Source organism: Camelina sativa, chromosome 19, assembly GCF_000633955.1.
Source record: "Camelina sativa cultivar DH55 chromosome 19, Cs, whole genome shotgun sequence".
Taxonomy (NCBI): domain Eukaryota; kingdom Viridiplantae; phylum Streptophyta; class Magnoliopsida; order Brassicales; family Brassicaceae; genus Camelina; species Camelina sativa.
Window position 1 is genome coordinate 9926801 of NC_025703.1, and position 25597 is coordinate 9952397.

The 25597-nt window shown below is 36.7% G+C and overlaps 8 protein-coding genes across 12 annotated transcripts; 5 read left to right on the plus strand and 3 right to left on the minus strand.

The window, feature by feature from the left end:
* On the plus strand, nt 8-3044 carry LOC109124833 (ABSCISIC ACID-INSENSITIVE 5-like protein 7). 4 transcript variants are annotated; one of them, XM_010489560.2, is made up of 5 exons: nt 8-167; nt 922-2139; nt 2256-2327; nt 2409-2438; nt 2629-3044. In XM_010489560.2, exons 2-5 carry the CDS (start codon nt 991-993, stop codon nt 2704-2706), a joined length of 1329 nt encoding a protein of 442 aa, XP_010487862.1. In that variant the 5' UTR covers nt 8-167; nt 922-990; the 3' UTR covers nt 2707-3044. The 4 variants fall into 4 exon arrangements, with proteins under 4 accessions (XP_010487862.1, XP_010487864.1, XP_010487863.1 ...); XM_010489562.2 differs by having other exon boundaries at nt 2632-3044; XM_010489561.2 differs by having other exon boundaries at nt 928-2139.
* On the minus strand, nt 2921-6180 carry LOC104765794 (probable receptor-like protein kinase At1g49730). 2 transcript variants are annotated; one of them, XM_010489564.2, is made up of 9 exons: nt 6019-6180; nt 5184-5735; nt 4783-5067; nt 4445-4706; nt 4303-4355; nt 4146-4213; nt 3963-4052; nt 3785-3869; nt 2921-3710 (listed from the first exon to the last, which is right to left on the minus strand). In XM_010489564.2, the coding sequence occupies exons 1-9, from the start codon at nt 6107-6109 to the stop codon at nt 3199-3201; spliced, it is 1998 nt and encodes a 665-aa protein (XP_010487866.1). In that variant the 5' UTR covers nt 6110-6180; the 3' UTR covers nt 2921-3198. The 2 variants fall into 2 exon arrangements, with proteins under 2 accessions (XP_010487866.1, XP_019097088.1); XM_019241543.1 differs by having other exon boundaries at nt 5184-5665; nt 6019-6104.
* Nucleotides 12130-14197, plus strand: LOC104765796 (PI-PLC X domain-containing protein At5g67130-like). The gene is made up of 8 exons (XM_010489566.2): nt 12130-12315; nt 12395-12517; nt 12605-12742; nt 12904-13002; nt 13085-13388; nt 13471-13694; nt 13787-13873; nt 13967-14197. Exons 1-8 carry the CDS (start codon nt 12235-12237, stop codon nt 14147-14149), a joined length of 1239 nt encoding a protein of 412 aa, XP_010487868.1. The 5' UTR covers nt 12130-12234; the 3' UTR covers nt 14150-14197.
* Nucleotides 14212-15898, minus strand: LOC104765797 (uncharacterized protein At4g06744-like). The gene is made up of 2 exons (XM_010489567.2): nt 15057-15898; nt 14212-14878 (listed from the first exon to the last, which is right to left on the minus strand). The coding sequence occupies exons 1-2, from the start codon at nt 15863-15865 to the stop codon at nt 14308-14310; spliced, it is 1380 nt and encodes a 459-aa protein (XP_010487869.1). The 5' UTR covers nt 15866-15898; the 3' UTR covers nt 14212-14307.
* Nucleotides 16310-18020, plus strand: LOC104765798 (polyadenylate-binding protein 8-like). The gene is made up of 4 exons (XM_019241484.1): nt 16310-16534; nt 16769-16887; nt 17005-17652; nt 17750-18020. The coding sequence occupies exons 1-4, from the start codon at nt 16354-16356 to the stop codon at nt 17837-17839; spliced, it is 1038 nt and encodes a 345-aa protein (XP_019097029.1). The 5' UTR covers nt 16310-16353; the 3' UTR covers nt 17840-18020.
* LOC104765800 (UPF0496 protein At3g19330) lies at nt 18587-20654 on the plus strand. The gene is made up of 5 exons (XM_010489571.2): nt 18587-18810; nt 18947-19552; nt 19643-19997; nt 20077-20143; nt 20408-20654. Exons 1-4 carry the CDS (start codon nt 18732-18734, stop codon nt 20090-20092), a joined length of 1056 nt encoding a protein of 351 aa, XP_010487873.1. The 5' UTR covers nt 18587-18731; the 3' UTR covers nt 20093-20143; nt 20408-20654.
* LOC104765799 lies at nt 20626-23893 on the minus strand. The gene is made up of 14 exons (XM_010489570.2): nt 23402-23893; nt 23151-23245; nt 22930-23043; nt 22727-22831; nt 22561-22632; nt 22323-22435; nt 22091-22225; nt 21917-21985; nt 21745-21832; nt 21576-21647; nt 21388-21488; nt 21184-21301; nt 21051-21110; nt 20626-20963 (listed from the first exon to the last, which is right to left on the minus strand). Exons 1-14 carry the CDS (start codon nt 23499-23501, stop codon nt 20742-20744), a joined length of 1464 nt encoding a protein of 487 aa, XP_010487872.1. The 5' UTR covers nt 23502-23893; the 3' UTR covers nt 20626-20741.
* LOC104765801 (maternally expressed PAB C-terminal protein-like) lies at nt 24837-25451 on the plus strand. Its single transcript, XM_010489572.2, has 2 exons — nt 24837-24986; nt 25096-25451. Exons 1-2 carry the CDS (start codon nt 24888-24890, stop codon nt 25345-25347), a joined length of 351 nt encoding a protein of 116 aa, XP_010487874.1. The 5' UTR covers nt 24837-24887; the 3' UTR covers nt 25348-25451.

Genomic DNA, 25597 nt, shown 5'->3' on the forward strand with positions numbered 1-25597 from the left:
AAAAAAAAAAAAAAAAAAGAGAAAGCTTTGGAGCCTTAAAATGGCAGCTCGTGTCGAGGCGGCAGCAACACACTTGTCGTTTCTCCCCGTAGCAGTTTCTCTGGAGTTTTCGCAGTCGCGAATCTTATTTTCAAGAAATTAAAAAAAAATTGTTTTTTTTTTTGGAGGTAAGACATATTTAAACTCCTTTCTCTTTTATTATCTGTTATGGATCTGTCTCTGTCTCTGTCGGATCATCTTCATCCAAATTTGTGTTGTCTGCTTCAAAATCTGCTCAGTGTTTATGGATCATGTAGTTTAAGTAGTAAAGGAAGTAACTTTTGGTAGTGTCTGTGAAAAGAGAGAGTCTGTTTGTATCGATCTGATTTAGGTTTTTTTTTTTTCAAAGGAATGGTTTTGATTCGATCGGTTTGCTTTTTCTCATATGGAATCTGGAATAGTAGATCCTTATCATGCTTTTTTGGGTTTTAGCGATTTATACTTTGGATTCATTGTTGAATTCCCTGATTTTGGGTTTTATATTTTTGGCATTTCGTGTTTACTTTTATGAGTTTTGACAATATGTGATAAAGATAAGTGATCTATTCAAATTATCTGGATAGTTTTTGGCTGTGATGCTCATGTATGGTTATGAGTAAATACTTTATCTGGGTCTGAATTCTTTTTTTTTTTCGCAAAAGAAGTCTTCAAGTTGCGTTTTTTTTTCATAAGCGTTACCCAAAGATCTAACCTTTATTGATACGACTTTACTGTGCTTTTACATTTGTACACATTCATTAATGTGGTTTGTCCAGTATCACTTTGGTCTTCTTAAATGAATGTGAATGTGACACACAGCTCACTCTTTTTTTAAGTTTCTTGGATCTTTCATGGATTCTTCGTATTGTGTGACTCACTTTAATTGCTTTACTTTACTTTTAGAAGCAGGGGTTTTAGGGCGTGGTTGCTTTGTTTTCACTGAAGAAGAAGAAGAAAGTGAATTCAAGGATCATGGGAACTCATATCAATTTCAACAACATAGGAGGTGGTGGTACTCCTGGAGGGGAAGGGAGTAACCAGATTAAGCCAACGGGTAATGTCATGCCCTTGGCGAGGCAGTCTTCCCTCTACTCCCTCACATTTGATGAGCTACAGAGCACACTAGGTGGACCGGGGAAAGATTTCGGGTCGATGAACATGGATGATCTCCTAAAGAGCATATGGACTGCTGAGGAAGCTCAGGCCATAGCCATGACTTCTTCTTCTTCAGCTGCTACAGCAGTAGCGCAACCTGGTGCTGGACCTGCTGGTATTCCCGGTGGGAATCTCGAGAGGCAAGGCTCTTTGACATTGCCTAGAACGCTCAGTCAGAAGACTGTTGATGAGGTCTTGAAATTTTTGGTCACCAAGGACAGTAATGGTAATATGGGAAGTAGCAGCGGAGGCGGTGGTGACTCGAATGCGCCTCCTGGGAGGCAGCAGACTTTAGGGGAAATGACACTTGAAGAGTTTCTGTTCCGTGCTGGGGTTGTAAGAGAAGATAACTGTGTTCAACCGATGGTTCAGGCCAATGGAAACAATAACGACGGATTTTATGCTAACAACACTGCTGCTGGCGGCTTAGGTTTTGGATTTGGTCAGCCAAATCAAAACAGCATATCATTCAATGGTAATAATGATTCTATAATCTTGAATCAGCCACCTGGTTTAGGGCTCAAAGTTGGTGGACCAATTCAGCAGCAGCAACAACAGCAACACCAGGTCCAACAACAGCAGTTGCAGCAGCAGCAGCAACAACAGCAGTTGCAGCAGCTGAATCATCCTCATCCACAGCAGCGGCTGCCTCAAACCATTTTTCCTAAACAAGCAAACGTAGCATTTTCTGCGCCTGTGAGTATAGTGAACAAGGGTTTTGCTGGGGCTGCAAATAGTTCCGTCAGCAATAATAATGGATTAGCTAGTTATGGAGGAAACGGGGTCACTGTTGCAGCAACTTCTCCAGGGACAAGCAGCGCAGAAAATAATTCTTTATCACCAGTTCCATATGTGCTTAATCGAGGACGAAGAAGCAATACGGGTCTAGAGAAAGTTATCGAGAGGAGGCAAAGGAGAATGATCAAGAACCGGGAATCAGCTGCTAGATCAAGAGCTCGAAAGCAGGTGAGTATTGATCCAACCAAACTGTTATCTAACCCCTATTTTTTTGGTTTGACTATTTTGGTAGTATGAAAAAGATGCTTTATCTTCTATGTTTTTTTGCTATCCACTAATTGCAGGCTTATACATTGGAACTGGAAGCCGAAATTGAAAAGCTCAAGAAAACGAATCAAGAATTGCAGAGAAAACAGGTTTCATTATGTTTCCGACATTTACAACCTCTCTGTGTATTTTGGACTTGGGTCTGAAACTTGGATTTCCCTTTATTGCAGGCTGAAATGATGGAAATGCAGAAGAATGAGGTAATTGGTTAAGAACTTTAATTTTTTCATAAGTTCATTCTGAAACCCTTAACCATACTTGATTAGGATCAACATCACTAGCAAAAGACCAAACTTAAACTCCAGATAGTTAACAACATTTTTGTCCCCTCGCTTTGTTTTATATAGCCCTTTTGATTGTGTTGTTCACTAGTACACCTTGTGAAATTAGCAGCTGAAGGAATCGTCGAAGCTACCGTGGGGCAGCAAAAGGCAGAGCTTGAGAAGGACATTAACTGGTCCATGGTGAGGGCAGAATGAAGCAACAAGAATGAATCAAACCAGACTGCGTAGCTTGGGACTTATTTAATAGGAGATAGTGCTACTACCTGTACAGAAAATTAAGGGAAAATATGGAGTGATAAATCTAGGTTACAGAGTAGGAGAGAGTTTTCATTATGAATAAATGACATTTTGTTCCCTGACCTTTATTAGTCTAGGTTTAGATCATCCTCTGTTTTTTGTTTTTTATGTTTTCTGATCGTTGGGGTTTCTAAAAGACAGTTGTTCATATATGTTTGTTTGACTTTTGTATCTGGTATTTGGTTCTCTTATGTGACTATGTCATTAAATTGGGTTTAGCCATTACTTCGATTAGCAACAAATTCACTCTTGAGTCTGGTCAGAAAACATATTTATCTTTCAAAATTGCAATTAGAAAACAGTTTGGATCACACCAAACGACAAGTTTCCAGAAAATTAATGTGAATTATGAGGAGAGATCAGATGTCTCTCTCTTCACTCAAAACGAAAGACCATTTGGTGGAGAGTGAGGAGAGCCAGTCTCGAGCAGAAAACTCCGGCTACAATGCGACCTTGAAGTGGTACTAGAGGAAGAAGCCAAGCCACGGATGTCTCCACTTTGAAACCCTGAGTCACCTCTCAGCGACCGTCCTTTGTTCTCCTCAACCGCCATTGCAAGACCGAGATGCAAAGGATCACAGCTTTCGTACAACAGCCTCAGGACTTGCTTGATTGATGGCCTAGCTACACCTTCTTTCTCTGTGCACCATCTTACAACTGCCACTACTGTTTCAAGCTGTTCTCCATCTATGCAGTCTTTGATTCTTGGATCCACCAAATCTATGCGTCTTGATTCCGATAACAGTAAAGGCTGAGACAGTTCTACCAGGTTCCTACCTTCATCGACTGCTCCCTTCCCAGTTATGATTTCTAGCAACACCACTCCGTAGCTATACACGTCACTCTTCTCTGTCAGTTCTTGTGTTACAACGTACTCTGGATCTACATAGCCTGAAATTGAGATTTCATGGTTTTAGAATTTGCTCAAATATTTCAAGAGTAGTTGTTTCCTTTGTATTACTGACCTGGAGTTCCACGAATATCAGTATTAACAGGTTCAAAACAAATGGAGCCATCTCTAGAAGCATGAGCCAGACCAAAATCTGCAAGCTGCATCACAAAAACCAACAAACCAATTGTTCTCAACAGGTGAACGGATTGAAAATTCAATGTATCAGTTGATGCGGTGGAATGCAGACTCACCTTAGCAACAAAGTTTTCATCAAGTAATATGTTGCTTGACTTAATGTCTCTGTGACAGAGAGGAGGGTCACAGTAGAAATGAAGGTATTCCTGGAGGAAAAGGAAAAATATCCAGCCAATAACTAAGAACAGTAATACAAAACCATAAAGTGAAAAACGAAAATGAAGGCTTTGGAAATTTACCAGAGCATTAGCCACATCTATTGCGATTTTCATCCTAGTTTCCCAACTAAGTGGAGGTTTATCTGTGGCTGCACAGAGACAAAGAACGAAGTTCAAGATTCCTCGAGTCAAGTCTAAAAACATAGCAAGAAACTTTGGAAACTATGCGCATACATACAGTGTATATGATCCTTGAGGCTCCCATTTGCCATATACTCGTAGACAAGGAACCTGGAATTATCAGGTTAGATGAGCAGAGGGCAATCCAAATTTATTTTCTACACAAGAGGAGTGAAGTGAAGCTAAATGTAAGCATTCACCTCTCGTTCTTCTTATTACAAAACCCTTTCAAAGCAACTAGATGGCGGTGATGCAGCCTGGCGAGAAGCTCTATCTCTCTGCAAAATTCATCTTCTGCTTGCTCAGAGCTCTTGTTCATCTTTTTAACAGCTGCAACCAAGCCATTACTGAACTCAGCTTTGTGAACAGTCCCGAATCTCCCACGGCCAATCACCATGTTGAAATCTTCAGTTGCTTTCCTTATCTCCCTGTAGCTGAATTTTCGAAAAGCAGACGAATTACCTGCAAAAGTTAACCACAGGTTTATTTCACATGGTCTAGCATATCTTGCAAGTGTACCACCAGAAGAACTTTGCACCTTCATGAATGATCGACCTTGGGCGGGGAGAAGGAGATGTCTTTAGATTACATTCCATGCCATTGGAGTCATCAAGTTCTCGTTTCTTTCTTCGGATAAGAACTATTAGAACTACGAGCATCACAAGGGCAAAACCTGTAACAGCGATCCCAATAGCCGGAACCACTGTCAAGTGATATGAATGGTGACTTTTAGTTGAAGACAAAACAAAATTGTCACTGCTTGGACTATCAGCAAACACCGGACTTGGAGAAGCGTCTGGGCTCAGTGACGATGGAGATGAGTCTGAATAGAAATCAAGAAAATCAGAAAGGCGCTGTCAAGGATCTTTCCTAATATAGAAACAATGATAAGGTTCTACAATCCATAAATGCAAACTTGACTCACAAAACTGTGTATACCTGGAGAGGGGGTAAGCTCAGGCACATTAAAGAAGCAGCTAGCAAGTTCAAGAGCCGATGAATTGTCAACCCGGCTAGCTAATACAGCATAAGTAGCATCTCGACAAGTACTCAGTTTGATACTATTATCTGGACCAACAAGACTACGAAGGTAGGTGACACCAGAATCCAAGCAATTCCTACATAGTTTCCCCGGTGGAAGCGGGAGTTTGCAGTTTCTAGAAACATCTCCAAACGTAATGGACTGAAGCATCTGCGTTACAGTGGTCAGACCCTCGCAATCGTAGTTAACAAGAATCTTGGTCCCTAAACCACAGAAGATAGTTGCATTTGTTGGGATTCCATAAAGCTCCATGGTTCTAGAGATGGTAGTAACGCAGACTTCAGTCAAATCTGATGGAACTCCGAGATCTGTTGTGTAGTTTGCATAGCGGGAGACAGATACTGCAACAAAAGCGTTCATGTAGCGGCAGCATTTGGCTCTGTCGGTATTGTTGGAGCACATAGAAGCCACGAGAGTGAAGTTAGATGCAGTCAAGTCTAATGGACAACCTGTTTACACAATAAATTACATAACTTTGCATCAATTTCGCAAGAGTTTCAAATTTAAGCAACAGAGTTCAATACAAAAACACTTATAAAGACGAATGCTCATTGAAATTCGCAAAACCCCAAAGCACAAAACTATCAAAGTTTCAAGATTTACATCAGAGTTTGTAGTCTCGAACCATTTAATGCTAATTTAAACGAATCAAACCTAAGGAAGAAGATTTTTTCAAAAGAAAGATTTAGTACAATTAAAGAATGTGGAGAGAGAGAGAAAGAGAGACAAAACCTGCTTGGGTGAGTAAAGGCAAGTACTGGAATCCAAGAAATAATGCAAAGAATGCGAGTTGCAAGAGAGCTTGCTTATAAACCACCACCATGGCCTAAGAACAGAGGAGGAAGAGAGAGAGAGAGAGAGTAAGAGACGTTAAGAAAGGTCAATGGGTTAGTGACAATGAGATGGAGAGAGAACAGAGTCGTCCAGAGTTCCCTATTTCTCCATTAAACCCCCGGTTAAAGAATATAGTCCTTTAATTTGTCATTCTCTTAGGTTTTTACCCACTAATTCGTTAAATGTTGTTTTAAGCACCCAATACAATTTCAAAATTAGTAATTTTACGTTTCAGATAGTCAAACTTTTCATGTGTAAACTTAAGCCCCATCCCTATTCCCTAAGGCTAATATAATAAATTGCAATGGTCGGCTTATAAGTTTTTGTTTACTCTTCTAATAAGTGGAAAGACAACATTAAATAAATGAACGTTAATCAAAAATATTTTAAGAAAGAAAAGGAAATTCGAGAAAAGGAAATTACATTAACGCGTTTAGGAGTCCGAACCCTAATATATAAACAGAGTTTTGCTTCTATAAATATAACACAATCTTTTCAATCTGTCTCTGAGTTTTGTTTTTCTCTCTGAGTTTTGTTTTTTCTGATTTCACTCCGACAACAATGGATACTGATTCAATAAGACTCGATGTTAATCTAGCCGCTACGTCTCAAGATCCGTCGTTAGGGTTATTAAGCACGGTGATAATCACTGTAGAGATAGGCTACTTCGAGGAGTTTATCATAGAGAAGAACGACGATCATCGTAGCATCAAGAGCGTCGGATCTTACCGGGAGTCTCCACCAGGTCCAGACTCACAATTCATTCTGAAACTCCGAACCTTCGAGCCAAAGGACGTCTATCGAACTCTCCATAGCCAACTCCACGATAATCTCTTGTCCGAATACATAGCTGATGAGATTGTTGTCCAAGCCCTACGACAAAGAAGCAAAAGTTCTAACTTGCCACAACAACCTTTATCCATGAAAGGGACTGTCAGACTGACACAGAAGGTGTACAACGTTGTGCGTCGCAACTCTGCTCTGTCTCTGTCGGCAACAGATTTGACGACTTGTGCCATCTGTTTGGAAGATCTGGATCTGTCTAGAACCGAGGATTACTGTCACGTGCCTAACTGCTCGCATTGTTATCATGAAGAATGTCTCAATAAGTGGGTAGATCGATCTAATGGCACATGCCCTCTCTGTCGCGAACTATTTGACGAACCAGAGAGTGAAACGGAGTCTAGTTAGGGTTTCAAAAAAAAAGTTTATTATCTTGTGGTCTTAATGATTTGCTAATTTGTATTTCTTTTTTATGTAATGATATTGATAATGTTTTTGTTTGCAACATGTAATGCAGTTTGATTTAGTGAAATTAAGATTTTTTTAAGACTTGAAGTTCAAATTAATAATTTCATCTACAAGTTTGATTCAGTCTGCATGCAACATATGTCTCATCACACAAACACCATTGATTTAAAAACACATTTTGTTTCAGATAAAAAAAGAAGCAACTTTGAACTTTTTGATGTCGGTTTACCAAATTTTGAAGGAAACAATCCAACAATACCAGAATTGAACTAAACAATCCACATCAACTTTTGACAGTAAAGAGAGATATAAGGAGGTTATAAGGAGAAAGGAGAAAAGAGCATACTCTAGCTTGTTCTTTGGTATCTTCAATTGCTGAGCAATTTCATCAATGTGTATCCCCCTGTTGTCTTGCTCTGCAATGAAGTCAAGTCCAATGGACAACCTGTTTACACAATAAAGCACATAACTTTGCATCAATTTCGCAAGAGTTTCAAATTTAAGCAACAGAGTTCAAGACAGAAATCAGAAGAATAAACCAAAAATATAGGTTGTGTTTGCTGCTCAGAAATGTGTTCCAGCTCCTTTTAAATCCAGTTCTGCAGGCTGTGTTATTGTAAGCTGTGTTTCAAGACAAAGGGAGCTGACACTGATCATTGTGGACTGATTATTCATGAGACATCTACCCTTGTTGCTTCTTTGTGATAGTAACATTATTGGACAAGAGTGTCTCAAGACCAAGTGGTTAGTTTGTTATTTGTTATACGTGATCTTGTTTATTTGCAACTGTTTTAGGATTACACTCATAATGAGTTGATAGTGACTGAGTTTGAGTTTAGTCAATATGAAGTTATCAGAAACATGATTGTCCCCATGAATAAGTGTTCCTGCAGGTTTTGGTTTTAAAAACTGCAGGTTCTGTTTTGAAAACTTTAAAGGTTTTGGTTTTTCAAAACTGCATGATTTGGATTTAAATTTCTATGTCTCTATAAGTTCTGAAATTGCAGGTTTGGTTTTGAAGTTCAGCTTCTGTTTTAAAAACTTAAAAAATTTAGGATCTACCATTGGACACATAAAATTTAACAGTTTCTTAATAACTTTTAATTTTCTCAAAATTTATAAGAACAGAGGATGGAGAGAGAGAGACGTTAAAGAAAGGTCAATGGAAAGTCGCCTGAGAGAACGACAGTGGAAGGTAAAGGTCAGATAGAATGAGATGGAGAGTGAAGAAAAGAGTCCAGCTTTCCCTATTTCTCCATTAAACCCCCTGTAAAAACATATAGTCCTTCAATTTGTCATTCTCTTACGTTTTTACCCCGCTAGTTCGTAAATGTTGTTTTAAGTACAAATATCAAAATTAGTAATTTTACGTTTCAAGTAGTAAAACTTTTCATTTATAGCATCCCTAACATAATAATTGCAATGGTCGGCTTTTAAATTTTTGTTACCTCTTCTATTTAAGTGTCCTAATCTTATCTCTTCAGATGAATTGGTCATTCTCTTCATGTTTTTACCTTTTATCATAAAACACCCCTAAAATGTTAACATGCGGTCAAACTAAATTATGATACTAGAACTTATTCAAAAACGTTAAACTTTATTAGTATATGATTTCCTCTCATGTGAGGTGTAGTTCTATGATTGATTTGGACCAGCACAATCGCAACTTTAATACTCCCAAAGGTTTCATAATATATTAAGAAAAGTATTTTTGTTTCGTAATATAATTATAGGATGTTTTCAATTTTCTAGGCAATTTTTAGATTAATTTAATATTATATATTATGCAGTTTTGTTTCTAATTAGTTAAACTTTTTAAAAGTAGTTATTTCTTAATATGTATGTTTTAGCTAAAACATCCTATATTTTGAAACGTAGAGAGTATAAGATTACAAACACTTTAGAGATGTTTTGTGGCGAGCATGCTATTTGTATAATTTGTTGTTTTATTACTAGATAACTAGATTAGTACCCGCGGTACACCGCGGGACAAGTTATTTGTAATTAAAACATTTAAATTATAAGTTGTTTTTGTTTGTTAAATATGTTATAATTGTATAATAATAATTGTTAATTTTATGGTTTAAACCATATAATACTGCGGGTCCTAATATTATTTTTTACATAATATTAATTTAATCAACTTAATTAGATACGTCATTTAATCAACTTAATTAGATACATCTATTTCTCTAATATTAATAGTGTTAACAAAATAATAAAATGAAGTTTTAGCCGTGTAACACCGAACTAATGATATTTTAAAAATTATATAAATAAAAAATATCGATCAAACCCATCCCGCCATATAACCTCGTTCCGAGATATTTTAACTCGCACTATATTCTTAATTTTTAATATTTATTATTTTGTATTATAAATATTAGATTGAGTTAGTATGATATTTATTAAGATTGTAACATTAACATTTTATAAGATTGACGCTTCTTATAAAGTTTAAATAGTTATAATACTTAGAATTCTTAAAAAAGTTTGAATATTTCTCATATTTGAAATTTCAGAAAGATAAATACTTAGGTTCACCCCCCTAGGGGTGAATCTTTCCGTTCACCTCCTCCTTTTTTAAGTTTTAACCAATCATAATCTTCTATACATTATTTCATTTAAAAAATAAATCAAAATTAAATTTATAAGAAAAAAAAATTAAGGAAACAAATTATGTATGCTTTTAATTAAGTAAAGTTAAATATTAACTTGGTTCAGATTTATAATTAGAAAAAAAATTATGTGTCGGTTTGGGTTTACAAATAAGGTGATTAAAGTTTAGGGTTTACAATTAAAACAAAATTATATGTTGGTTTAGGTTTACAAATAAAGTGGTAAGGGTTTAGATTTTACAATTAAATCAAGATTATCTGTCGGTTTGGGTTTACAAATGAAGTGGTTAGGGTTTAGATTTTACAATTAAAACGAGATTATATTTCGGTTTGGGTTTACAAATCAGGTGGTTAGGGTTTAGATTTTACAATTAAAACGAAATTATATGTCGATTTGGGTTTACAAAAGAGTATATTTTACAATTAGAATGAAATTATATGTCGGTTTTGGTTTATAGAAAAGCGGTTTAAGTTTTTAATTTTATAATAATGTATACAGATACCTTTAAAATAAAACGAAAAGAAATATAAGTTTCAATCGAAGATACCTTTAAAACAAAATGAAAAGAAATAAAATTGCCAAAAAAAGAAAGCAAAAAGAATTAAAAAAAAAACAATTTGTTTTTTCTTCCAAATTGTATAAATCATATAAATTATAAAAAAAATAGAAGGCAAATAAATGAGTTACAAATTATATAAATTTAATTCATATATTGATATCTTGAAAATATGAGAGGTTTTAACTGTAAATTAAAAAAAATGATAACTATGATGATTATAAGAAGATTTTTTAAAAAAAAATTGAGATGAAATGTTAAAACAAAGCGATTTTTCTTTGGTAAGATGTGAGATGAGATGAAAGAACTTTGATTTATTTATAGTGATATGTAGAGAAATGTGATTAATGTTAGCAGTTAATAGATTTCTTGGTTAGCAAGTTCAAACTTTGATGATAGGTAATATTTCGTGTTCTTAGCTTTATAGTATGTTTTGAAAGCATTGATAATATTTTTCATTAATAATTTGTTGGGATATGAAATGATTAATTATGATCCGATATACCTCATTAAATGATTTAATTTGTTTCTACTTTGATTTTGAATTTAGGATTTTTAGGGTAAGTGAAATCAATGGTCTTCAATTCATTTTAGATATTAATTCCGTTAGAATCATTTTACGATTTAAATCCCCGATTACATTAACATTTTCAGTAGGCATGTCAATTAGGGGTAAAGCCCGCGAGCTGGCCCGGCCCGTCCCTGAAAAACACCGGGCTCGGGCTTAAATATATATGTCCAGCAAAAATCGGGTCTTTCGGGCTCAGCTCGTTTGGGCTATAGGGTTTTTCGAGCTTAGCCCGACCGGGCTTGGACCAGCCCGAAAAGCCCTTTAACAAATATATTTGTACCTTTTTGTTAAATTTTTGTTTGATTGTAATATTTGATTAATAATTTATTGTAAATAAAGTTTTAAAATCTAATCCTAATTTTTATATTTACTTAATAATCATACTTAATACTTTTAAAATTTTTATCTATAATATTTTATATGAATTATATATTGGTTTATTTGGTTAAAGTATCAAAATTTTATTTAGTTTTAAACTTTTTCTATTAAATTAAGTTGGTCGTAGTGAATATAGATGAGTTAATAAATTTTTGATTGATTTGCTTTATATTGCACCTTCAAACACTACTTTTTAAGGCTTGTAAGTTTGAATTTTTGATCGGTAAGATAAGCCCGAAAAAGCCCGAAAATTCTTATAGCCCTATTAGGGTTGGGTTCGGACTTTGAAATATAGGCTCGGAAATATTTCGGACCGGGCCGAGCCAGACTCAAACATACGCAGGTTTTACGGGTTTCGGGCCGGGGCAGCCCGATTGACACCCCTAATTTTCATCGAAGTTCTTAAATTTTTTGGTTAACTATATTCTTTAAATAATTTATTGTAAGAAGTATGTTAAGAAAAAGCAAGAAACAAAGAATTCACTTCTGTAAGCTAATCATTGTTTCCGCGATGCTCGCAATTCCCCTTGTTTTTTTTCTTTTCTTTCGATGACAAATTTAGACTCAAGTTTTTATTTTCTGTTGGTTGGTCAAAAGCCAAATAATGCAACACTCATTCCAAGTCATTTGGAGTTTTACGAAGTTGTTGATTCTTCCCAAAGCCAAAAATCTTTAGGTTTTATTCTTTTAAAAACTTGTTTTTTTTCTTATATGGGATTTTGTTGCAAGAAAGAAGAAAATGTCTCGGAAATTAACCTTCTTTCTAACAGCTCTTCTCATTCCATGTTTTCTTCTCCTTAGCCCTTCATATTCCCTCAAGGTAACCTATAAACCCTAATGAATTGTGGGTTTCAGGAAAAATTACAAAAATAAATGTTGATCTTTGTGTTGATTGGTAGGAAGGAGAAACATGCATCGTGAACAAGAACTGTGATCGGGGATTGCACTGTGAATCGTGTCTCGCCAGCGATAGTTTCCGACCTAGATGCACCCGAATGCAACCCATTAACCCCACTTCCAAGGTTCCTTTCTTTTTGCTCATCGTTAATCATTTATATTCTTAATATTTTTGTTGAATCGATTGATCATTTTTTTAATGTGTCAAAAAGGTAAAAGGATTGCCGTACAACAAGTACTCGTGGTTAACAACCCACAATTCATTTGCTCGAATAGGTGCAAAATCAGGCACTGGCTCTATGATTCTTGCTCCTTCCAACCAACAAGATTCAATCACTAGCCAGCTCATTGTAAATATTATTTTTCATCATAGTAAACCCATTCTAAAAGTGTTTTTTTTTCTTTTAATAAACCCCTTTTCAGAAGTTTTATACTTTTGATAAAGCCCTTTTTTAAAGTTTCATTCTTTAATATGATTCTTATCTTTACCTTTTTTGGGTTATTATTACAGAATGGTGTTAGAGGGTTTATGCTTGACATGTACGACTTCCAAAATGATGTATGGCTTTGCCATTCCTACGGTGGAAATTGCTTCAATTACACCGCATTTGTAAGTTCCATATAGATTCTTATAAAATCGATCGGTCCAAAGTCCAAAAAAATGTTTCTAATTATTTTTTGGATATATGTAGCAACCCGCGGTTAACATTTTAAAGGAGTTTCAAGTGTATCTAGACAAGAATAAGGATGTTGTTGTGACGCTTATCCTCGAGGACTACGTGAAATCTCCTCAAGGTTTAACCAAAGTATTTGATGCATCTGGATTACGAAATTTCATGTTTCCGGTAACAAGAATGCCTAAAAACGGAGAAGATTGGCCTACTCTTGATGATATGATCAGTCAGAACCAAAGATTGCTTGTTTTCACGTCCAACCCTAATAAAGAAGCCTCTGAGGGAATTGCATTTACATGGAGATACATGATAGAGAATCGATGTGGGTCACCAAATAGATTAATACATCATAATTTGCTTATAACATATATGACATTAATTGATACAATGTTATGATTTTGTAGATGGAGATGGAGGGATGAAGGCTGGAGGGTGTACCAATAGACCGGAGTCAGTTGCAATGGGAGATAGATCGAGATCACTTATTCTAGTCAATTATTTTCCGGATACTGCAGATGTGATCGGATCTTGTAAGCAGAACTCTGCTCCTCTTCTTGAGACCATAAAAAGTTGTCAAGAAGCCGCAGGACAACGCTGGCCTAACTTCATTGCAGTCGATTTCTACAAGGTACGTCGAAAGATGTGGTCCAGTACTTTTGGTGAGATTTGGATCCGGTTAATGTAACATTTAAGTAATGTTAATGCATGTGTGTGGTATAGAGAAGCGATGGTGGAGGAGCTCCAAAAGCAGTGGATGTTGCAAATGGTCACTCACTGTGCGGCTGTGAAGATATAGCCGCTTGTAAAGTAAGTATTCTATGTACTATATATGTAGTCACTATGTAAATTATGCTATTTAATTAGATGTTATGAAAGATGAAACTACACGTGTCTGTACAGGAGAACATGCCGTATGGGACGTGTGAGAAGCAAGAAGAGAAGAAACCGGAATCTAACCTAATGATGATCGCGAAGCTAACGGCTGAAGCGACTAGAGGCTATGGTCATCCATCTACCAAACCGACCCAACTTGGGCTTTCTGTGTTTGTTGTAACCTTTATTTCACTTCTCTCATATTTTTGACTCTAATGGTTACATTATAGTAATGACAAAATTCTATCTATTTTTACTTGTAGTCACCTAAATACATACAAAAAAATTATTGCATTTATTTAAATAAGTGTCACACTTACAAATATCAACGATGAATACCATTATTAAGAAAAACAACTTGCTTTTGGCTAGAGATTCCGAATCCGGTCCGGGTTAAGAGCACCGTAAGATACCGGCGGCGAGGCCTGACCGTCTAATAATCCTTCTTGATCCGGTTTAATTCGGTGCGGATCTTTGCCACAAGGGATATAAAAGAAAGACTTGGAGTTAGGACAATTCTTTCTCCGCATGAAAAACCTGGCGCATTCCCACCATGTTCTTTGATTCGCAAGACCTCGGATACAATTCATACCCACGTCTAGAATCTTTCTCTTGATGAGGGTTCGACATTTTGGACCAACTTGCGTAAAGTAATTAGACGAGAGAGAAAGGTTTTTGAGGCTTGAGAGCTCGCAGAGGATCTCCGGTATGGTACCGTAGAACTTGTTTCTAGCCAAATTGAGCTGTTCCATCTTGTTTAGGCAACCAAAAGAGTAAGGAATCGGACCGGTTAGCTCGTTAGACTCGACATCAAAAACTGTAGCTCGGTTAAGGTTCCCAATTTGGTACGGTAAGCAACCGGTTAACTTGTTATTCAAGAAAAGCACTTCTTGTAGGGACTTGATGTCACCAATGCTTGCCGGAATAGGACCCCTGAATCTGCATCATCACATGAAAATACCCCCAAAAAAAAGCACCTTTAGAACCTCAAAAGTACAAGACCCAGTTCAGAAATTTCTCTTGACGTCATGCTAAACCTACTTTATTTAGTTCTTGATATGAAAACAGAGTAAATAACTATAATGGGGAATTTTGGATTCAAGTTTGGTAACGAAACCTGTTGTTAGCGAATGTGAGGTAAAGAGCGGTGATGGATCCGAGATTCTCAGGGAGTCTCTGAGCAAGATTGTTGTCGTTGATGAACAACACGTCAAGATCGAGATTAAACACCTGAGGAGGCACAGAACCGGAGAAAGAATTGAACCTGAGATCAAGAAACGTGAGGTTCGTTGCTTTTAACACAGAGCTCGGGAACTCTCCAGAGAGCTTATTGTTGCTGAGATCAAGCTCGAAAAGGTACTTCAAGTTGCTCACTTTTGGAACAGAGCCCAAGAAATTGTTACTATTTGCGTGAAATATGGTGACTTCTTCTAACTTGTCGAGGAAGTTATCTAGCCGGAGTTTCTTGCCACGGAAGTTAAAGTTGTTGAACTGAATACTCCCAAGTGCGTCGTCGTTTGTTCCCGGGAACTTGGCGCACTCGAGTCCTATGTAAGTGTCCTGAGCGCAAATGTCGGTGCCTACCCATGTTTTGAGTATCTTCTTTGGATCGTCTTCGATTAGCTTCTGGAAATTCTTGATGACTGGAAACACTTTCTTTATTAGTGGGCTCGAGAATATTAGCGGCGGTGGTGATGGAGGAGGAAGTGGCCGTGGTGGCGGCGCTGATGGTGTTTCAGAAGGAGGAGACGGCGGAGAAAAGTCTTCTTGCTCCGGAGATGGCGCCGGAGAATCGTCACTGCCACCGCCAATGATGATTTCTAGAGATTTTCTGTCGGTGATGTGGTTGTTTCCGGTGGCTAGAATTGAAAGAAAATGAAGAGACAGAATCAAGAAAATGGAAAGAATATTATAATTTGGGGCCATTTGATGACAAATTGATGCAAACCTTGAGGATTGGCTTAGGGAGAGTTATATAGAGAAAGAGTGTGAAAATGATGAGAAGTCAATGCACATGTCTTTTATGTGGGCTGGTTTAGGTTACAATACAAATAGTTAAATCCAAATATGAATTATTTGTTAGAATGAGAAAACATTAATATAAAATTCTTCATACCTATTATATAATGCCAAAGGGTGGTTGGATACATGTGTAGCTAAGCTTCGTTGGTGTATATCATTTTTTTTCTCCCGTCAACGATTTTGGCCGCTAAAATTCTTAGTAACTTAACAAAAAGGATAACAAAATTTCTTTAGTGTGTGATTGGCTTTAGTTTATACATATAACTCTAATGCGTTTTCCTTTAAGAGCAACAAAAAGTATATACTATATAATTGGACTTGTTGGACTAAACTAAAGAGAGGAGACAATGGATTGTTCCACTTGGTTTCGGGAGGAACAGAGTATTTACGAAATGGGTGAAGAAGGGAAGACTTCGCTGTACGTTGGCGATCTGGAACCGAGCGTGACAGATTCTGAGTTGTTTGATGCGTTTAGCCATGCGAGTCATCTGAGCTCTGTTCGTGTTTGCAGAGATTTGACCACCGGGAGATCTCTTGGCTATGGCTACGTTACCTTTGACTATCCTCGAGAAGGTATCTTTTTCACCAAGTTTCCCTCATCTTGATGATACTATTTAAATCCGATTAGGGTTGTAGTCAGAGTAGTCATTTCTCGAGTTGAGTTGACAATTGAGATGATTTTGTTACCACAACGTTGACATTTTTCTAAACGAATGCACAATGCAGGTTTTGGATTTCAAAACTGGTCTTACCATTTCTATGTTTTTACTTCTCATTTGTTCTTTTTTTTGGTTGATCGGTGAGAAGCTAAAATAGCAATGGAAATGCTGAACTTTACTGCTCTTAAAGGAAGAAGCATTAGAGTTATGTACTATGTCCATAATCCAAGTCTTCTAAAGCGGGGAGTTGGTAATATATTCATAAAGGTATACACATCACTTCTTCTTTCTAGCTAGTATTGTAGCAAGACTAAGGGCTGTATGGCTTTCTTTTGTCTTTTGGTCTTCAGTTTGATATTTCTTAAGATCCGTAACTTGTCTCAGAATCTTGACAAATCCAGCGATCAAGAAGGACTCTATGATACATTTTCGTGCTTTGGATCCATTCTTAGATTCAAATTAGCGACTGACGCCTCTGGTGAGTCAAGAGGCTTTGGCTTTGTACAGTACAACACGGAAGTATCAGCTCATAAGGCCATTGAACATATGAATGGAATGCTTCTCAACGATACAGAAGTATACGTTGGACCGTTTCTTCAAAGAGATTCTCCAACCAAAAAGGAAATGTTTACTGATATTTATGTCAAGAACCTCTCCAAGTCCTTGACCGATAAAGAGCTGAACACAATTTTTCAAGAGTTTGGACCTACGACGAGTTGCGTGATCATTAGGGATGGTGAGGTTCCTCAAGGAAAATCTAAAGGTTTTGGCTTTGTTAATTTTAAGAATCCTGAGGATGCTGAGAAAGCTGTTGAGGCTCTAAACGGAAAGAAGTTTGATGACAAGGAGTGGTTTGTTACTAAATCTAAGAAGAAGTATCAAAGGGAATCTGAAGTGAAGGGAGGTTTAAAACATGCTGTCAACAAGTCACAGGGTTCGAGTAACTTGTGTGTTACGAAGTTGGATAAAAGAGTAACAGATGAAATCCTCAAAGACTTCTTTTCTTCCTATGGAACTATAACATCATGCAAGGTTTGAGAAACTTTATACATAGAAAACAACATATTAAGTTCGTTTCTCTCCAATTTTAGTGTAGGATTCAAGATTTTACATTTATGAACGTGGACAGGTCGTGAGAGACTCTCGTGGAGTAAGTAAAGGATCAGGCATTGTTTCATTTTTGAAGTCAGCGGAAGCTCTTAGAGCGGTACGTATCTAGCTTATACACAAAGACAATGCAGCTCATTACTTATATGTTATACGTACTAACAAAGATACTAACTAATTAAATATCGTTTAAGTCTTTTTATTTATTTGATTTTTTTAGATGGAGGAGATTAATGGACATTAAAATCGGAGAGATTAGAATAAAAAAAGCTTATTTTTGGAGTTTTGTAACCCAAAAAAAAAAAGGGATTATTGTTGAAATTGCTATTTTGTCAATTTGGATTTGTCATTTGCTTAATGGCTTTGTAGATTTGACATATATTTGGCCACTTAAAAAACTATATACATTTTTAACAACAAATACTAAACCGTAACACAAAAAGCAAGAAAAAGGAAACCAAGAAAATCCAAACATAAATGTAAAATTGACTTTTAAAATCTTTAAAAATAGCAAATCTAATATATTTAAAACAAAATAGCAAAATCCACAAACACCATTACAAATGGACTTTTCCCAAATTGCATTAAAAAAAAAATCTCTGTTATTCTTACTTTTTCTTTTTGCAGGTTTTTTACTGTCACAATATACATCATACTGTTAAACACTCACTAAAAATAATGAAGGAAATTTGTTTTTATTAGTCCATATGTTTTTTTCACATAGAAAATAAAGTGGCTTGTGTTTCTCTCGGTGACAAATTTTATCGAAGATTTTTAATTTTTATATTCATGATCATAAAAAATATTTTACAAAACAAAATTAATAAATATATTAACATTGTTACCGTAAAATTAATAAACAAAAATAAATATATTCGGTAGTACTATGACTTAAACTAAAAAGTCTAAAAAGAAGACAATTAAGACATTCAATTGAGTAGGAAAAGTCATCAGCTTTATATAATCCAGAAGCTCTCCATTGATGAATCAAGTTCATCTTCTGGATGCCGCACTGTCTCTCCTTCAACCAAGCCTCGCCGGAGGCCTCTCTCGGCGACGACCCTCTTCCCCATCCTTCCTTAGGTATGCGTCTTTTTCACTCCCCGATATATGCCCACCATGTGTTTGTTGAAATATCTCAGTGAGTGTGAGTTGCCCACCATGTGTTTGTTGAAATGCGTAACTGAGTTTTATCTTTGGCTCTGTTCCGTTAAAACAGAGAGTGGTGTGGCCTCTACTTCCAGAAACGAAGCTTCTATCACGTCGCCCACGTTTAACCTCAGCCGTGAGTTAGCTCACGCTTTTCAAACCCCTTCCTACCACGACATACGTTCACGGGTTCACGTGATTGATCCCACGCAGCATCTTCATCATCATCATCAGCACGTCCAACCGAACATTGAGCTGCTTCTCTCTCAAGTACTCCAACCAAACAAAGAATGTGTTCAAGAATCTCTTAGACACGCTAAGCAAACTACACTCACCAATCTTGTCTCCACTTACTTCGAACACAGCGAAAAAGCTACCCGTCTTTGCTTGAATCTTTACCAAAACGTTCACAGCGCTCGCCACCATCTTTACACACCTCTTTTAGAACTCTTCAGCATCTTTCCTTGTGATTCACACGCCACCATTGACGAGTCCCTCTGTAATTTGGCCTTCGACGTTTTTCTTAAGCTCGACACGTTTGAGAACCCTTTCTCATCTCCTGAATCTTACAGCTTTCAAGAGACCCAGTTATGCTTCTCCCAGCTGAAGCATAAGCTGGACAGACGTCTCCGCAAGTCTAGGTCACGGGTCCGCCTCCTCCACCGTGCCACAGCTGGTTCTGCCTTATCTCTTGTTGCTGCTGTTGTTGCTGCTTCTGTGGCTGTTATCGCATCTCATGTAATTCCCACCCTTGTTGTTGTTTCAGGTCCCTTGTGCAGTCCCTACCTCCCTCACAGTTTCAAGAAGAAGGAATTAACTAACATCTCTCAGCTCAATGCTGCAGCCAAGGGTACTTTTGTGCTCAACAAAGATCTTGACACCATTGACCGTCTTGTCTCCCGTTTGCACACGGGGATTGAATACGACAAGCTTTTCATTCGGCTTGGATTGGAGAGGGGGAGGGACTTGCATTCGATCCAGGAGATTGCGAAACAGCTTCGAAAGAGCCACCTTAACCTAACTCATCAACTCAAGGATCTTGAGGATCATATTTGCCTTTGGTTCACTAACGTTAACAAAGCTAGATCTTTGCTCCTTAAAGAGATCCATCTTCCCCGAACGTAAGCTCCTCAACCTTTTTGTATCAGATTTTCTAATGCTTGCTAGTTTGGTCCTTACCTAACTTTTTACTCTGGCCAGCCATGGTAATCTGTAGAGAGAAGAAATTACAGCCACCGCAAGTCAAAGATCAATCAAGATCACAAAGGTCAGTGGTTTTTGCATTAAATCATATATCTGGATAATATGGCTTCGTTTCTTGTTAATTGTTATCATGTCCTTTGTTTGCTTGTCGACTGAAGTCCATGTACATATATGGCTTTGTTTCGATCTGACGTTGTTAATGCTTATTGTCTTATTGGACGATCGGCCTTGTGTGTTTGAGAGGCAATACAGTATATCCATATGCTTTTGGTTATTTGGGATGATATTTGACTTCATTTGTCTATCCTTTTGCTTTTGGCTGTTACAGTATCCTGAGCTAATGAGAGAGGACAACAGGACCGAGGTGATATACATTCATATACATTGTTGAGCTATCTGAGGTGGGAACAATAGACTTTTTATGGTCCTTAAAATTGTTCATAGACTTGCCTGCCTTTAGCACTAGCAGTAGTAGTTCGATGTTGTATTGGTTCATATCATCATATCGAACAATTCTTTTGGTAAATAATTTTGTTGCACTTGGAATTAGTATCAATCAGACAATACCTGTTGCACTTGCATTTAGTAACAACCAGACAGTACCTTAAAATCGCATTGAAGTGAAAAGAAGAAAACAAATGTCGAAATAAGAGAAGGTGAAATCAAGAAGGGGTGACGCCCTGTTTGGCCTTCAGAACAAGCTCCTCCGTGGTAGTCCCTATAATCTCGTTGCTTCGCTTCAACCCCATGCAGTAGTACCTTCCAATGGTGTCCCGGGCAACGATGCCCAATTTCTCTAGCTTCTGGACTGCATCTTCAACATCAAAGTTACACGTCGCACCAAACTCTTCTTTTATCAGTTCCTCGCACCTCAGATCCAGATCCTATTTCCCAAACATTCCAATCAACTTAAGTCAGCACTCATTGATGATATAACAGACAATAAAATGAGTAAACTTAGGTGTATGTACCTCCAAGGTGGCTTTACCCTGCTCCATTAGTATGTAGAAGCAAATCATCACCTCTTTTACCTGCGCATTGCAATCCAAATGAGCTTTTTGTTTCTAGTGTATGTATACACTAAAAATTCATGCAGTAACTTACTTCTTGCTGAATCACATCATCACACAAATGTAATAACGTTCCCCTCCCGCTGTCTAGTTGTTTATCATACATTGACTGTGTTATCAAGTTCTGGTACGTCGCCATGTTCTGCTGGAACCTGAAGGAATACAACATAAGATAAGCAACTATGTGCTTAATAAGCAAGAAAGAAGGCTTGGAAAGGAAAAAAAGAAAGCACTTAACGTGAAGTATGTTTTCGCACAATAACCAAGCACTGTGGAGAGAATGGCAATAATTACCCATGGATCTGATTTAGGCATTTCAACAGAAGTAAGCACGGCTACCTGTAGACAAAATCATATGATAACCAAGAAAGACATGTAAAACATGAACTGCAACAAAGAAAAAAAGAATCTGCCTAGAAGACTAACCAGACCAACTACTGCAGATATCATAAATTTGACCCAATCCATTGGAGTCAGTCCAGGGTTTCTTTTCTCAGGCTGCACAAGACATAAATGTTATTTCAGTTAGTTTGCAATTTGTTTAGCTACAAAATCCACTATGCAATGGGAAAAAAGGACAAGAACAGAAGCTTACAAGAACAATCTCCATGTCGGCCATAGGAATGTTTTTGAAATGCTTGACGTAAATTCCTCTTTCTAAATTTGTTGTAGAGCTAGCTCGTCTGCAACATCAGACACCACATGCTTGAACTCCGCAAGTTCACAAAGTTCCAAATAAGCAGAAACAAGACATACATAAACCTTACCTGTAAACAACAATGATTCTATCGAATGTAGGCTCCTGTATAGTGAGCTTGCTCAAGAAACTCTTAGCGCTGAATTCATCAATAGAAAAGCCATTATCACATATATATACATACAGAATGGTCGAAGTTGGGTTGAAAGCAAATCACAACTTGTGAGGGATACTGAGTAATAACCTCAATTTTGAATTCTCAAGGCGAATACGCTCAACATATAAGTCTTCGTTATCTGTGTCAGGGTTTGTCTCATCATCTTTTTTGGGATCTTTCTTGTTAAGACTGCTTGACCTGTTGCCGCGTAATTTCTCTAACCTGTGATCTCAAGGTGTTAAGACCCCAAAATGTAATCAAATGCCTAACTGTTTTTTACAAACTATAAGAAAGAGCAAACTGGGAAACGTGTGCTAACCTGGTGATTCTCATGAGATAGGACCAAAAACGTGAAATGATAACATCCAATTTCTCCATGAAAAAGTAATCTGTGGTTTTATCCAGTCCAATACCACGTCTGAAGATGACATACTATTAAAAAAAAAAGGGTAAATACAATCAGCCTTGCCAACACATCTAGCTTCACAAACCATCAGGAAACTCTTTAGGAAACTATATATAATCTTGAAAGGCATATATACAAACTCAAAATGTACCTTATCAGAAAAGTCCGGAATATTTTCATGGGGATGATCCTCAAAATACTTCTTGAGCAGCTTCTTGTCAAGCTTCACCCAGCAAAAGAAAGAAAACTGTTTAGAAAAAGAACCCAAAAAAAACGCAGAAGCATTAGATACGAAGATGGTGTTTGGTATAATAAACCTTAGACTCATCAACTTTGATGGGAAGATTGAGAAGATACTGGCCAGAGTGTGCAACTTCCATCTCTTCATTACTTGTTATTTTAAAGTTGCTCTTCTCCATAACCTTTATAAAAAGAGCACATTTCAAGAACACTGAGCATACATAAAAACATAAGAAGGAGGAAATAAAATAACCATAATGAATCAATCAAAGAGACAAACCTGAAACAAGTAAGCAAGGAAATTTTGTTCAAGGACATCAAGTTCCTTAGAGGTTAAGTTCTGCTGTTGGATTTTCTGAGCACCGTGTACAGGATCAAAGAGAGAGTAGAGTTGCTGGAGACAGATGCCAAAACAAACATGATAAAATGAGGAAAAAAGAAAGAGCAAAAGCAAGACAAGTGTTTGTAAGAGAGGATGAGGAATAAGGTTCAAAAAAAGACCATGAGATCTTCAAACTGAAGAAGATACCAAGCCCGAACAGTGTACTCAATTCTCTTACAGAGCTTTAGGAACTCTTGTCTGTCATTACTATGTTCTGTATTAAAAAAAAAAAAAAAAAAACACACACACACACACACAAGCCAAATTTTTATCCGACCACAATTTGCAACCAAACAAACAAACAACGGAAAATAAAAAATTTGGGTCGTGGATACAAAATACGAGTACAGGGGAGGAAGAAGAAACTGACCAATGAGATTAGCCAAGGTCATGATGAGTTTAGGTTTGAGGATAGGGATGACCGATTCGGGTTCAAGACGAATCATTTCCTTGTTGTGTTGTTCCGCCATTACAAAAAGGTTCGATTTTGGGAAATCAGAAGCAAAGAAGAAGGAAGGAGGAAGCGTAACGGACCCTGAGGAGGAACAAAACCGAAGCTTTCCAGCGAATTAATGTCGTTGAACTCCCACCCAACGGATCTGCCTTTCTATTTTTCCTTTCCTAACTAATAATACTTTTTAATTCTCTTAAGTCTAATCTTCTTGGTCGATCCTCCAATCATCATTGTAGTTTCCAAAAATGTATAATCAAACATTTGGGTCGATTAATATAACTTAATTATACAAATTGATAGACACACAAAAAAAAATTAACAGATAAAGCATACAGAAATAATTTCCTTGCCGACACATTTCAATCAAGAGAATAATATTAATTTCAGACCAAATTACAAAGGTAATGTATAATGTTTACAAGACTAAATAAAGAAGAAGGTAGGTCCTCACTTTATCCCAAATCTCCACCATATCTCAAACCCTAATTAACCCAAACATTCCTTCTGTGATCTGTTCTGTCTCATTGTCTATATGGGTTATATAAATTAAGCCCATGAAGCTGTTGCTATGGGCTTTTCACATCCAAAAATAAATGGATTATATATGGGATTCACTAACGCGCGTGTTCAAGGTCTCCTTTCGATTTCATACCTTAAAGAGATTTGGAGAGATACAGAGAACGTTGACTAGGAGTAGATGAACGACACGTGTCAAATCTCCTTTTGAAAGAGCTTACATTTGTTAACTTTTTATTGAAATAACCCCTACTCTCATTTGATTCCCTTTGTGTAAAAGACTAAAATCCATGTGTAATAAAATTGTAACAATGTGTACATTGTGGACTACTTATAAAGTGTACTACATTTAGATTGTTGTATAATTTAAAATTGTCAAAAAAAATTACAGTGTTTTAAATAAAAACCAACCTAAAACTCATGCATCACGCTAATTTTCCTAGGAATATTCTATGAGTTAGATAATTGTATTATTTATAGATATCTATATAACAAATGTTTATAAATACATTTAGTAAAATTGCATTACTTAGGCTATGTGCTATATACGACAACTGTCTTTCAACAAATATAAAACCAAATTTTTATACTATTTATATTGAATATATCAGGAATATAATATATATTTTTATATTATTTCTGTCTTATCTATATTATAGCGCCTAGTTCACACGCACGGTGTTAAGTCTATATATCATTTATCTTATCAACATTATAGCGCGTGGTTCACACGTACGGTCTTAAGTATACGTAGAATCTCCTTAATTATCAAAATCTTATCTTAATAGATTTTTTCCTTGCTATATATATAGCAACGAAATCTTGTTCAGGAACCCTACATTTTGTTTCCTCTCACAAATATACAGCCACCCTCATCGCTTAAGCCATGCGTCGTGGATCCTCTTCTCAAGTTGTACCAGTAATCCTTGGTCGTGATTTACCTCCTTTTCGTCCGATTCCTAAAACTCCCGAAGAAGAACGACAAGTAAAACTGATTGTATTTTTTTTAGATTATGGTTACTTTTGGGATATAAGTTGTGTTATTTTTCTATGACTTACGTTTCTCTTTTTTTTTTCTTTTTTCTTTTTTTTAGATCATGAGTAAAGTTTTGTTCCTTTTGGTGGTAGAACTTGAACGAGTGTTGGCACCAAAAATCACAGGAATGCTTCTTGAATTGGACGAAGACAGTATTCTTGATTTGATAGCATCACCCGAAGCCCTCAAAGAAGCTGTCAAAGAGGCAACTAAGGTTTTAGCTGACTGGATTCCGCAACAGCTAAAACTGGAAAAGAAGGAAGCTGCTTGCAAGTTCTTGGCTTCCATCCTCCCTGAACCTAAACTCTGAAATGTGTTTATGGTTGTTGTTTATCAATATGAAAATTAAATCCTGGCTTCAAGTTTGAGTTTTGAATCTTTGTTTTCGTTTGAATAAAAATATAATTATTGTTATTGACAATGACAATAGTGTTATGAATAAAAAATGTTTTGTTTTTTCCAAATAAATCGTATGGTGCATGGTTAGAGCCTCAAGTGATAGGAACAACCGAACAAGTAATAACAAGGCTCAAGTCATCTTGATGACTCCTTTAATTCGA